This window comes from Mirounga leonina, unplaced genomic scaffold (assembly GCF_011800145.1).
Source record: "Mirounga leonina isolate KUSES-001 unplaced genomic scaffold, KU_Mleo_1.0 Mir_165, whole genome shotgun sequence".
NCBI classification, from domain to species: Eukaryota; Metazoa; Chordata; class Mammalia; order Carnivora; family Phocidae; genus Mirounga; species Mirounga leonina.
The window spans coordinates 78,200,785-78,215,396 of record NW_023270415.1 but is presented as its reverse complement, the minus strand read 5'-3'; the positions used below and the strand labels follow the sequence as shown (position 1 = coordinate 78,215,396).

The following is a 14,612-nucleotide window of genomic DNA, read 5'->3' as shown; positions in this document are numbered from 1 at the left end:
CCAGCAGGATGCATGGGAGCTGCTTAGGATAAAGAAGGCAGGGGAAGGGCATGGCAGACCAAGGCGGGCAGCAAAAGCCAACTAGCTGTTTGTCTTGAGAGTATGCAAGGTGGGAGTAGACCCAGATGAAAATGCATAACAAGAGAAGAGAAAAACAGACAAAATTGAGGGCTCCCGTGTTGGGCACCCAAGCCTGTTTTGGATTGGCTCATGGCATGGTAGGAGACTGCTCCAGTCCCGCACTCGACCCTTGGTGAATTTTCTTCCCTGGCAAACACTGTTTTCTCCTCTGCCTGCCCTCCCTGTCTTCATGGACAGTTGGGAGGGCCCAGGGCATACAAATGGCGTAATCAGGGGACCCTGGTTGAACTCTGGCAGTCTTCAAAGCACCTTCATGCTTTCAGTCTTATGTGTGCTCAGGACAGCATGCCCATTTCACAGAGGAAGAGCCCAAGGCCCAAAGAGTAATGACGCTCTCACAGTAAGCAGCAGAGCGGGGGTTTGAACCCTGGGGCTTCTCACACCCCTTCTGGGGCTGGACCATTCCCGGGCACAAACACGTGATGCGTTCTCCCACTCACTTACTTAGGATGTCCTTAGTTGTGGAATTAAGAGGTTGGGGAAATTATTTAGATGCTTCCTCCTTCTCCGGGGGTGGGAAGCATGGCCTCATTGCAAAGTTGGCAGGGACAAAATCAGCCACTGCCAGGGCGTCGAGGGCCAAGTGGGCAGTGGGCAGTCTGAGTGGGGGAGCCCCATTGGGGGACCTGACCCAGTGCTCCTCTCTGGTTTGCACCCTGCAGGGAGACATGGGAGCCACTGGGCTGGTTGGAGCTCCTGGACCCAAGGGAGAAAAAGGTGACATGGTGAGTATAGGGCCGGCGTGGGAGACCCCGGGCTTCCCCAAGGCGTGCATGTCAGCTAGAATGCACCAAACACCTAGTGGGAGCCAGACACTGAGCCTCACACTGCCCTTGGAATGGAGCCCAAGCTCCTCCCTTGGGCACGGGAGGTTCGCCAGACGTGGCCCCTACTGCCACTCTAGCCCTGTCCTGCACCACCCCCGCTCCTACCCCTGGATTCTGGGTGCCCCGATTGGCAGCTCGGAGTCTCCACACTGGCCACTTCTCACTGGCTGCTGCACATGCTCTTTCCTCCACCAGGAAGAATTATACTGTCTTTCCATGCCTTATTTCCCCTTCCCTCCCCTTTCTGGCTGGCTCCTATCTGCCCAGATTCAGACTGAACTCTGTGTGGTTCTCCAGGATATCCCTGTGACCCCCAGGAAAAGCAGCAGGGAGTGGGGTCTCCTGTGATGGGGCACAGGGATTGGAGAAGCAAACACAACCTGCAAAGTAGCCGTCAGAGTGACAGTCAAAGGACAAAGGGGTATCATTCTTAAAGGAGGAAAGGCAGATATTATGACAGCATGTCAGCAAATACAGAGTATGAGTAAAGAGAGAGAAGTTTCTAAAAAAAAAAGACCCCAATGGAAATTTTAGAGCTTAAAATTATAACTGAAAGGAAAATGGGAATCAGTGGAGAGACTCAATGGTAGGTAGGAACCAGCCTTCTGAAAGAAAGAGCCAGCGTTCCAGCCACCAGATCAATAGTGATTCTGTAATCTGAAAACTAGAGACAAAGAGTAAGGCCGGAAAATGAACAGAGCGTCGGAGAGTTAGCAGAATGCACCAGAATGCACCTAATGGGGCTGCCAGGAGGAGAGAGGAAAGGAGCAGAAAGTGTATTCAAAGAAATAATGGTGAAAACAAAAATCCCAAATTTGGTGAAAAGCAGTAATCTACACATTCAGGAAGCTCAGTGAACTCTAATCAAGATCACACAAAGAGAGCCGTTCTCAGGAAGATTGTAGCCCCGACGCCAAAAGACAAAGAAACTTTTGAAAGCAGAAAGAGAGAAAAAGGAGTCAACGTGGACCAAGAAAGGCCAGTAAGATCCTTCGCTGACTGACTGTCGGGGGTGACGGAGACCTGAGTATATAGCAGGATGACAAGCTCAAAAGCATCATCATGATAGTGTGCAATCGGGCATGAAACAAGCAGCCGTAGTAATGGCACAAGATTGGGGGAAGAGGGACTGGAACCAGGTAAGGAGGGGTGTGTCTATAAATCTCACCGGAGGAAGTATGAATTGGAAGTAGGTCAGGAGAAGCTGAGTTGTGTATGGGAAACCCAAGAGCGACCTCTATCGAAATAGTTCAAAAATATACGGTAGAAGTGCCATAAAGAGATTAAAACATAGCACTAGAAAATACTTAGTGCAAAAACAAACAAATAAACAAAAGCCATAAAGGAGGAATAAAGGAGCAACAAGACAGGAGGCAGAGATGAACATTTAGATGGCACACGTGAAACCAACTATATCAGTAATCATGCTGTATTTTCAGGCTGGACATAAAAACAAGACCCAACTCTGTCCTGTCTTCAGGAGACATACTTTGGATTCAAAGATGCAAATAGATTGAAAGTAAAAGGATGGGAAATAGATATTCTGAAAATAGAAAACCGAAAAATTGGGAGTGACTGTGCCAATATCAGATAAAATAGACTCTAAAACCCGACGTTAGCAGAAATGAAGAGGGGTGTCTTAGAACGATCAAAGTGTCAGTCTTTCAGAAATCAAGAACAGTTATAAACATCTGTGCACCTCACAAGAGTCCAAAATACGTGAAGCAAAAAGTGACAGAATTGAAGAGAGAAAGAGGTAAGGCGGTGATGATGGTTAGAGACCCTAGCGCCTCACTAGTGATGGATAGAGTAGCCAGGAAGGTGGAGAAACTGGGACTCTCAGACATCGCTGGTACAGAATGGTGCTACTGCTTTGGAGAACAGTCCTTATCCTTAAAAGGCTAAACAGAATTACCGTGTGACTCAGCAATCCTCTTCTTAGATACATATCCAAAATAAATGAAGACATATGCTCATACAAAACCTGTGGGGAAATGTTCAGAGCAGCATTATTCATAATAACCAAAAAGTGGAAACAACCTGAGTCCTCATCACGTGGTGAGTGGATAAACGGGATGCGTGTTACATTCATGCACAGGCATGTGGTTCTGCAGTAGGATGGAATATTGGTACATGTCACAACATGGATGAACCTTGAAAACACTTTGCTGAGAAATCACTGGGTGCAAAGCCAGCAGTGAGAGCCCACATGTCGTATGATTCTGTGTATATGAAATGTCTAGAGGAGGCAGATCTACAGAGACAAAACAGATTAGTGTTTGCCTAGGGCAGGAGGTGGGGGGCATGGGGTGTGACCACTAACAGGTGCAGAGTTCTTGCTCAGCTGATGAAAACATCCTGAAGTTGATTACGGTGGTTGCTGCAAAACTCTATAAATATACTAAAAACTATTACATTGAATATTTTAGGTGAATGATACAGTAGGTGGATGATATCTTAGTAAAGCTCACAAGGGAGAAGTTACAAGTATAGTAATATTGAATTGTTGGAAAAATTAAATGGGGTACTACCCACGAGAATGAACGCTCAACAAGGAAGGGTTATCATCTCGTTTGGAAGCTCGTTCGCAGAGCTGATGAGAAAGCTTCCGACCTTTGCAGACCCCAGGGCGCTGCTGTCATGTGGGATGTCATGCATGGAGATGTTCTGTCGTAAACCTGTGCCTCCTCCTTTCCTTTTCTAGGGCAGAGGGCCTTTTGTCCAAGGAGAGAAGGGTGAAAAGGTAAGCATTTCCCTTTTATCACTCCTCTGGGGGCTGTGTAGCTGGCCAGGGAGCAGGATGGGGTGGGGGGTGCTGTCTGGAAGCATCTGAGTGGAGAGAAGAGGTCTCCTGGGCGGAGTAAAGAGGCTCAGTGCAGGTGCTCCCCTGACTTGGGCAGTTGAAGCGGGTGCAGTGGGCAGGGCTGCCCGGCAGGGATGAGCATGAGTGAGCACAACTCGGCGGGAGTGTTTGTTTGGGCCATGGGTGATTGACGGTGCTTGGAGCAGAGGGTACTCGCTGGGGCTCATAGGGAGCAGGATGCAGAGCTGCAGAAGGGTCTGAGGACCAGAGTGCAGGGCGGTAGATATCCGAGCATGTCCAGGCCTCGTCTGCAGTGTGGGAAGGCATCGAAGGGTCTGTGCGTGGTCAGACATGCTGGGAATGTTTGAGTGTGATGTGCCAGGTGGGTGTGAGGGGAGAGACCAGAGGAATTTGGGGAACCACCAGAAGACTTGCAGAAGTTTCAAGGGGAGATGGTGAGCAGCCAGACAAGGCAGGCAGGCCCGTATGTGCTCTCCCCCAAATACGAATGTTGTACCTTCTTTTACCTTCATCATAAGCAGGACAAGCCCAACAGATCCGAGGACATAGGTGTTCCTTCTGAGGAGGAAAGCTTTCTTGCGTTGTTAGCCTGTGAGGAGAAACAAAAATCAGAGTGTCGCTAAAATGCTGTTTTTCACTCCTACCAGCTATTAAAATATGTACTTTCTGGGCACCTGGGTGGCTCAGATGGTTAAGCGTCTGCCTTCGGCTCAGGTCATGATCCCAGGGTCCTGGGATCGAGTCCCGCATTGGGCTCTCTGCTCCTTGGGAGCCTGCTTCTCCCTCTGCCTCTCTCTCTGTCTCTTGTGAATAAATAAATAAAAATCTTTAAAAAAAAAAAAAAGTACTTTCTGTGTCCCAGGAGAGACAGCCACAGGACTCTCGGGCATGCATCTGTGCTAACTAACATCTCGCCAGAGCACAGGCTCAGAAGGCAGTGCAGATGGACCCTGGAGGATTTTCCTCCACCCCTCGTGCAGGGCTGTACGTGCAGGTGCCTTTCTGTTCCATTACCGTGGAAACAGTTTCACGTGGCCAGCCCGTTCTCTCCCTGTAGGTCCCCTCTCATTGCGTGCTTTCACTCCAGAGATGTACTCTGTGGAGCTAAATCAAGGATGCACAGAGTGCCTACCCCATGTTTCACTCCGTGTCATTCATAAGTGAGACTGGAAGCAACCATGTGCTGTGGAGCGGGCAGAGGGCGAACTGCGTTATTGTACAGCTAAATGATGCAGCGGCACTCGGGAGTGCCAAACCACATTTCGACAAATAATGAATGACCTAGGATATGAAAATAATAGTTTGTTAATTTTTAAAGCACATGGGAGAATATACGGTATGACCCCAGTTTGTGTGTGTGTGTGTGTTTGTGTGCGAGCAAGAGACAGAAAGAGGTTGATTCTGGAGGTGGAGCCCCTTTGTTAAACAGGGTGGCCATGTGGAGGGTATTTATTTTCTCCCCTACTTCTCTGTGTCTTCATTTATTCCACAGAGAAGTTCTTTTTTATCCCCACAGGAAGCACAGGTATGCACACACACACACACACACACAGTAACTCCTACACAGGATACAGAGCAGTCTGAGAAGCTGCGGGACGGACACACAGCACAGTGTGACTTTGCCATCAGCTTTCCAGTCTGGGTCTCCTGACCTGAAAGACGGGGCTGCTGGAGCCCTCGAATCCAGGGAGCTGGGTCTGGGTGATGCTTGCTGGGTGAACCAGCGTGTCCTCTGAAGGGTGCAGGCCCCTCCCTAGTGGCCCGGATCCCTGCCTGCAGGCCCACAGTCGGGACCTGCCAGGTCACGGCGGCAGCCAGGGAGACCTCCTCACATCCTCAATGCGGCAGGACAGATGGGCAGCAGAACAGACTCTAGCACTTCCAGCGCTGTCCTTGCTTGACTTTCTCTTGCAGTTGAACATTTTTAGCAAAGTCTGAGTCTAGATTCTGCCACATATTAGCTGTGTGATTTGGGGTGAGTCACCTCCCTCTCTGGGCCTCTGCTTCCTCATCTGCAAAAACGAGGGGGTGGGATGAGATGATGCATAAAGGCCCTCGCAGGCGGCGGCTCTCGGATTTGGTGATCAGCCCACCCCAGCCTGAGCCCCTGGGGCTCTCTCCTGTAACTTAGAGTCTTCTGCTTCCCGTTACCCCTTGAGGATGAGGTGAGGCCAGTGTGGGTCAAGGGGACCGATAGAGTCCACAGGAAAGAGGTGGCCATGGTGACTAATGCACTTGGACAGGGCCCAAAAAACTGGCTTCTCCACTGGAATATTCTCTCCAGAGCAGTTGCCTTGGGCAAGGGGATTGGATGGACTGGAGCCCAGTGGGCCCAGGAATCATATTTCTCTGATTGTGGTTGTGTGTCTTGTATTTCTGGTGTGTAATTAACCACTGAGATGATGTGTGTTGCCCTTCTTGAGGGCCGATGTGCCCCATACCTTATGTCTCATGATGAAGCCAGCGCTTTAGAGAGGGTGCAACTTATGCTCATTTAACAGATGGGGAGAGCAAAGCTTAGAGGTCAAGTGACCAGCCCAAGGTCACAAGTTAGTCGGATGATGGGAAACACAAACTCTGGTTATTACTTAAGTGAAGGGAGGCTGCGGGGCTGATTGAGGCTCCCCTTCCCCAGCAGCTGAGGAAACCAGCTCTCAAAGAAGGTAGGTGACTGGCCCCAGGTCACACAGCTGAGCAGCTGCTGGAGCGCTTGGCCTCCTGACTCTCCTCGGCTCCCCCATCAGATGCCCAAGACCATTGTGTGGCGCCATGTTCCTGGGCTGCTTCTGCCCCTTGTCTTGGAAGCTAGCCTCCTCTCTGGTTCCCATATTCACTGTGGGGTCCTTGGGGCCGATCTCCCCCAGTGTTTTAATATATATATGAAATCAGGCTAAAGTAAGGGGGACAGCCTTTTAGGGGATGCTACCCACAGCCCAGGCATTGGGACCATAAAAGGAGAGGAAGGGAGGATGAACCTCCCAAGCATCTGGGAGGCAGCTGACGCTAAGTACGCGCTTGCCAAACGAGCGGATTGATGAGTGGATGTCTGACCTCCGCCATCCAAGACTGAGGGCCAGCTGGACCCAGGAGGGGTCGCCGACTGCAGAATCCGGCTCCGCCTCGTGCGAACCGCATGTCTGTCCTGGGGCGACTCTGAGCATCAGTTTCCTTTTCTGTAAAAGGGGAAAAGGGAAGTATCCTGGTTCTACCACATAGAACTGGGTGGGACTAAAGGAGAGAAGGCACGTGAAGGGTTTGACGCAGTGCCTGGCACAGGGAGCGCTCGAGCTGGTGATGCTGTTTCTGTTACACCCGTAGTTTCCAGTCACTTTGCAGCTGTCTTGGTGGCGGTGATGAGGGTGTATAGCCCCAGCCCTGGGCTGGTCGGGACCATTTCCAGTGGAGTCATAGGGAGCAGGGAGGGGTGACGACCCCTGTACCCTCCGCCCTCAGCTCTTCCCTGCAGAGATTGACCAGCACAGTGAGACGCTGGCATGAGGGTTCCTTCCGATGGGCACTGAGCCATGGACGTGAAGTCTGTAGCATTAGCCGGATCATGAGCTCCACTGGTAGAAAAAGATTTAGGAACAACAGAAACAAGTCCAAAATGTGAGTTTCCAGTGAGCATCCTGAGGGTCCTTCTGCTCTGGGGACCAATGCCGCCAAGGAGGAAGCACAGAGCTGCTCAGTTGTGTCCCTTTCCTGGGCCCATAGCGCCCTCTGGTGTCTGCAAGCCAGCGCGTCCGCTCCAGTTTCTCTCCGCAGGCCTCCTGCCCAGTGGGACTTTGGGGACATCTCTGCCTCTTTTCCTTGCAAATCTGGCATCTGGGAGGGAGGAGGGAAGAGGAAGCCTTGGTTTTGTGCTCACACGTGGGCTCAGGTGATGGAAAGAAAGCAGGTTTGGGGAGCTGGGCAGACATGGTTTGGATCCCAGCTCTGCAGTGGCCGAGTGATCTGTGGCTGGTGTCTCTCTGAGAGCTTCAGCTTCTCATCTGTAAAATGGGAACATGGATACCTACCCTGTAGGGCTGTTGTGGGGATTATAGGAGGGTGATATTGAAAGCACCTGGCTTCGTCCCTGGCACGTGATAAACACGTGTAAAAATCTGTCCCTTGTCTTTTCTGCTAGAAGATATTGCTAAAATCCATACAAGAGTGAATGTGTTTCTTTAATAGATAGCATTTAAGTACCCAGTATGTGAGAGAGGAGGTTGGGCCCCCGTCCAGGCGCTCATTCACCTGTTCTGCAGAGAAGGCGTGCTGAACGCAGTCATGCCATCCAGAGTGTGATTCTTCCTACTGGTCCCTAAGGAGCCAGGTTGTGGCCTCCATTCCCCACGCTGTTTGCACACTGAGGACCCTGCCTGGGCCTCAAGGGACGGAGGAGCAGAGGATGGTCACATCAGCAGAGCACCCTGAGGGTTTCCTAGGATACTTGGTGTTCTACTGTGGGGGGTGCTAAGAAATGAAACCAAAAAAAAATGTCTAGGAAATTATCATGAGCATAATTCATATGAAGGGAGAAACAGAAGCAGAAACAAAATTACCACAAGCTGACTCTGTTTTTTTTATAAGAACTCTTGACAACTACAACAGCAACGAAAAATGGGAACAACCTAATGGAACATCACATTACAGAAACCAGATGGGCACGAGTGAAAATTAGGAACACCTTGCGATAGGGAGCTAGGCATGCAACATAATGCAAATGAGATACAGCCTAGGAAGGCCTGTGTGCTCGCTCATAAAAGGGCGCGTGCACAGGGCAAACCACCAGCACACTGGGGTAGTGGGATTTGGGGTGTTTCATGTGTACTGTTAATTACTCATCCTGGTGTTACAAGGTCTGTAAGCATTTAACCAAAGACTAACTAAGTCCTAATCTTAACATGATGAAAATCCTTTTAAGTATAGAATCTTCACAACTGTTTATGCAGGAAATCCTAAAGTGGTGGGATTTTGGAAAAAGCGCCCTGTCTCCCAGCACAGGGGTCTGCCGAGCACTGGACGGCAGGACGGCCGGTGGGTCCAGAAGGCAGAACGTGGCAGTGGCTGAGGGTCAGGCTTTGGGACCCTGGTGCTGCCCCCTCCTGCCGCATAACTGTGGTGCATAGGGAGGATTCTCCACAGTTCTTGGTGCCTCGATTTCCTCGCCTGTGCCTGGAAGATACTAGAACCAACCACGTGCTCTCCTCAGGCGGACGTGAGGGTCCAGTGAGGGTATCTGGGAAAGAACTTTGACGGCACCTGTTAAATAATGACTTGGGCAAGCATTAGCAAGAATCGGGTGCCAGCCCTCCGGGCCCCAGCCTTTCCCTGAGCACGGTAATCAGTTCAAGCACATTATCCAAGTTAGCTCAAACCAGACAAACTCAGTACTTCTGCCTCGAAGCCCAGAGACGGAGGTTCTTTCCCCTGGGCCCACGGCTGTGAGGATGGAGCCTTGACATCCCTGCCTCCGTTTTGCTGTGGTGAAATGAGCCAGTTGGAGCCGGTGAGGTGATGCTCAGAGGTCGAGCCTATTGAAATGGATCCTTATAAGTGATATTGCTGAGTGATCGTGCCCGCAGCCTCTCCAGCTGCTAAGATACACGACGCGATGCATTTCCCGCCAGCGTTGTCCTCCTTATGACCAGCAGCTGGTGTTAATATGGCAATTAGAGTGGGGCTGGGGTGTGGGAGGGGGCCTCAGGCAGGAGGGGCCAGGACCAGGGCGGGGAGGCGGGGCGGGGCTCCAGTTCCCTGGAGTGGAACACAGTAGGGGACAGCATAGGGAGAGGGCTCCGCAGCCCCTCCTCAGCCCCGATCACGCCCTATAGCTAGCAAGGGCACCTGAGACCTACAGGGGATGGAATTGGGGCAGAGTGTCCTGCAAAGCCATGCTTGGGTCAGCAGCTCAGCACTCAGCAGTTGGCAGAAGCGAAGAAACTCAGGAACGACAACCACCAGAAAGTCCTTCCTTAAGCATTTCCACAGAAATCCGTATGGCAATAAATAAAAGCTCATATGGATTTTGTGCTCAGATTTCACGGTGTGGTGCACCAGAAAAAATATAGGAGCGAATATCAGAAACTCAGCTGAATTTTATTGGGCTGGCTGGCTGGGTAGCAGACAGAGTTTTAGGTCACACGAACATCAGTTCCTTGTCTTTTATGGTTTTCTTCAATCCTTGCCGGGATCATAAGCCTGACAAGACCAACGTGGTAAAGGAGGAATCTGAGTCCAACAAGTAGCCCAGATGCTGCCTTCTAGAAACCTCAGCTGAATGTCCTAAAGAGGATGCCAGAGCCATGAGCAGCAAGCCTGAGTGTCCTCGCATAGGAGAGTCTTCACGCGCTGGGCCGTCACAAAGCTAAAGAAGATGGCACATGGAAAACTGAGGAGAGAGTCCAAGGCCATCATGTTGAAATTAAGAAGGGTTGTTGGGAAGCGAGGTTCCTAGCAGTCAGCAGAGGCAGCCTGGTCCCCAGGTCTGAGAAGAGCAGCAGGTTCTGCACATGCGCCCTCGAGGACAAAGCAGGCCCTCCACTTCACTGTGGACCATGAAGCATCCAGCCTCTCAGGAAAGGCAGCTGGCTTGAGGGACATTGGGGGCCCACCTGCCGAAAAGTCCCTTCCAGCAGTGGGGGAGGGCGCCTGGATTTCCTCCGTTCCAAAGAACTGTCCTCCTCTGGCTTACACTCGCCATCCTGTTGGAAACATGCATGTGCGCGTGAATTTGCGTTTTATGGAAAATGCTGTTGTGACAAATCCCCTGTTGACCACTGCTCAGCACCACGTGTTACGTGGTAGATAAAGTCCACGTATTTGGAGTGCACTTCATACCTGCTGTGACGGGGCCCCAAGAGACCCTTCCTCTGCATGTCTCCTTCCAGTTCTGGGTTCATATTTCCCGGGGCCTTGTCTCAGTATTTCTCTCCCTGGAGACTGGTTTCCTCCTTGTGCAGCCACCATTGCCCTCTGCCTCTTGAAATACTAGGGATGCTACTGACCCAGGAACCTTTGAGCCCTCATGCATGGAGCCAGGCTGTCCCAAGGGCACCTTCTCATTCATTCCTTCCAGTGAGCACAGGTGGAAGGTGGCATTCTCCCCATTTCGTGGAAAAGCCACTGGTACTTGGAAAATACACACATTGATGTTTTCACTGTAAGAAGCTATAGGAAGAGGACAATGTAGTTTATAATATCTCTGGCTTGTTCAAAATCCTAACAGCTGTTCATTAGGGGCAGGCAGGGCTCCTGGGGATTGGGGAGGGACAGCAAAATGAGGGACATGAGCCTTGAGGTATGATTAATGCAAGCTATTTGCACCTGATGGCAAAAGTGGGGTGCTCAGAGGATGATGAAGAGTGTCCAGGAGAAAGTCACTCTGGCCACTGCACAGCTGATAGGGCAGAGCTGGTAAGACCTGGAAGTGATATTCCCATTCGAGCCTGGTCTGAGCTCACCGAGGGCCCTTTCTGTGAGGCAGTCACAGCAGTGCCTGGAGCCCCCCTGCAGGGGACAGCAGACCAGCTCTCACAATGGCACCCTTCTGATGCCAACGTGACAGACACACCATGGGCTGTCTGCAAAGTAAAAGGACAGATCCTTTCCCCCCCTGAGCTAGTTCTTTCTTGGGTGTCTTTCCAGGGCAGGCTTTATTTGAAACTTTGAGATGAGATTTCATGGAGTCTTTATAGAATGGATTGCAGAATTGGTGGGGAAAGAAGAGTGCCAAATAGGGATTTTCTTCCTGGTGCCTCTTCTCCAGACCAGGGCCCAAGAAAGGTCTCCAGAAACCACAAGATGCTTCTACACATCAGGGGTTTCTGGTGTAAGTGAAAAGTGCGGCACAGCAAGGGGTAGTGGGCACACTTTTATTTCACAGATTCTTTCTGAGAATGGGATGGAGACATTAGCAGTAGGAGCCGTGCAGAACTCAGTGGCCAACCTATAGTGACTTTATATGGAGTGGTGTGGTGACTTGGTCTCAAAGAAAGTGCCACGTAGTGGAAAGAATCATAACAGCTCTTATTGAGCTCTTGCTATGTGCCAGGCTGTTTAATTTAGTGTCAGCCTCCTGCAACCCCTTAGGGAGTCTGGGGCATGCCCGAGGTCACAGAGTGACCCACTCCTATCCATTGCATGGCCAATGCCAGCTCTCTGCCCTTCCCTGAAAGCAGGGCTGGTATCTGGGAAGCCTTGACCCTCGAAAACCATGTCCCTGGTGGGAATCAACTTATTTTATGTAACGACTCCATCGTAGAGCTTCTGATCCATAAATTATACGTGTGTGTTTGTATGTGTGAAACTTCTAAGATATATTTATGCCATTGCCTCTAGCTCTGGGTCTCTTTCCCTTTGCTCACGGCTGGCTTAATCAGCGGCCCCATCTCCTATTCTTAGCCTGTGCGTTAATGTGCATTATTCATGGTTATCGAGTTGGATAACTGTGGTTGAAGGCCTTCTATTTTTATAATAATTAAAGGGTTTCGGGGAAAATGAGTTTAGCTGCTTATGTGACCTCAAGTAGCCTTGTGGGGTTGGGGGCAAAACGCTGAGAGAATCATGGCGCCGCAGACTCTGTCCATGGTGCTGAATGACATGTTGATGTTGGGAAGTTTTGAGTTCACAGGATCTCACAGCCCCAGGCAGAGCTGGAATAGGAAAGTCTGTACCTTTCCCCACCTCCGTCTGACACTCAGGCACTTGCCAAGCTTAATGGACCAGTCACAGGACCTAGGGCTTTGGACAGGAGGCGGAGAGTATTTGTGGGAAGAGCAAATGCTGGGCTGCTGGACAGTGGGACGGGGGGCAGGGGGAGGGAGGCTGAGGGCACGGCCCTGGACACAGACTGGCGGCTTCTGACCCCGCTCGGCCACATGGCAGCTGTGGATCACCATGCAGTTCCTTAACCCCTTAGCCCTTACTTTATTTGTCTATAAATTGACAACTATCCTACTACTCGTCTCAGAGGGTTGCTGTAAGGACGAAATGAGCTAATGAAAATTAATGACTTCTATTTGTAAAAAGTGCTCATAAATGTTAAGTATAATTACCATTACACCCGTGTAGTGTTCCATTTTTTATACACCAGATGACGTCTTCTGTGTCCTGGGCATTGGTGAGGTCTTATCCCCAGGGACAGAAGACGGCTGCAAAATGTCAGGGTTTTGCCTCCCCCCACCCAGGGGGTCCTCTGTAGTTCTGCAAGCCTCATGAAGCCTGGAGAGCTATTGGAAAATGTGCTCCACGTGGGCTGATCACAGTATGGGGTGTCCTTTCCTTTCCTTGGTTCTCGTAGAATAATTTGTAGTGCATCTGAGATTATAACAGTACCTAGTATTTATAGAGACTGTGGACTGCCAGGATTCATGCACATGCTATTTAGTTTGGAGGTAAATACCACTGCCCTCATTTTATAAGCATATTAACCGTGTGACCAAGAGCCAAGTGAGTTTCTCTCTCCGTGTGGCCGAGTCAGGAGCTGTGCTCATGTTTTCTGACCGCACGGCCAGCATTTATCAGTGCTGAGCCGTGGTTCTCAGACTTGACAGCATCCAAATCACCGGGAGTGCTTATTAAACCAGCTTGCTGGGCCCCACACCCAGAGCATCTGGTTCGGTGGGGCTGGGAGGGAGACAAGAGAATATGCCTTCCTAACAAGGCCCAGGGGATGCTGATGTTGATGCTGCTGGTCCAGGAGCCACATTTTGAGGACCACTGCCCAGAGGACTCCTCAGACCCCACCTGCAGGACCTCCTCTGTCTCTTACAGGTGAACTGCAAGGGATACTAATGTGCACCTCTAGGGATGAAGCGATCTCTTTGTCAACATTTACAAAAAGCCCTGATAGTTAATTAACCAAAAGAACAGGGGAAATGTCTGCTCTCTCTTTTCTCTGTACTTTGCCCAATGAGGTGACTCCATAATTCCTGGAGCTCCGGTTCTGAAAGTGGGCATGGGCGGATAGCTGCTGCCATATATTACCCTCCTGGGGGCTCCCAGTGAGACCGTGGAGGCAGTTTGTGTGTTGGGGGGGGTTGGGCAGAGAGGTCTGCCTTGATGAGGCATCAATGCCCTGAGTATGAACCGGGGGAGGCCCCTCTTCCCGAAGCCCTGGTCATCTTCTGTAAAGGGCTTCATATGCATTATCTATTATCCTCTTGATCTGGGTGAGTGCCTTTTCACAGATGAAGAGTGGAGGTTCAGATAGTTTACCCAAAATAGCAGTTCCTGATGCTTGTGTGAATTTGCTTGTATACGCAGCATTTCCCCAGGCACTGTCTCCAAGTATCTACCGACCACCTCGGGCCAGAGGTACAATTCTCACGTTACCTCTTGCACAGGTGGAGCAGCTGAGACCTAGGAGGGGAGGTCACTTGTTCTGCGTGGCTAACAGGTGGCAGAAGCTCCATGGCAGTCCAGACCCTTCTCCCCAGTTTGCTTCCCTTGCCTTCCCTTCTCTCTCCCTTTCTTCTTCCTTCCCTCCGTTTCCTTACTTTTGGTTATACTTTATGTGGATCCTTAGTGACACATACTCCCTTTAAAAATCCCTCTGTGCCTGACTTGACCAATTCCCGGAGCAACTCCATTCTTCTCCTTTAGTTGACCCACCCCAGGGGCTGGAGAATGTGTTCCTCATTCTCAGAACTATACCAACAACTGGCATTTTTAATTATGTCCACACCCTTTTTCCCAATCTGAAAGCAGCATAGGTCTCCATGAAATGAGGCTCAGAGAGGGTGGGTGAGTTTCCTGAGGGGCTAGAGCTTGCAGCCCTGAGCTGGAACTTGCCCTTTGCAAAGCTGCTGCAGGCAGCCAATGGGAAGCCCTAC

General features: G+C 50.6%; 1 protein-coding gene across 1 annotated transcript in view; it reads left to right on the top strand.

The window, feature by feature from the left end:
* The window catches only part of COL22A1 (collagen type XXII alpha 1 chain), a 226,482-nt gene that overhangs the window by 52,586 nt on the left and 159,284 nt on the right, over positions 1-14,612 (top strand). Inside the window, exons 10-11 of the mRNA XM_035012273.1 lie at positions 804-866; positions 3,673-3,711. Coding sequence (XP_034868164.1) covers positions 804-866; positions 3,673-3,711 — 102 coding nt within the window. The remainder of the gene's footprint in view (positions 1-803; positions 867-3,672; positions 3,712-14,612) is intronic.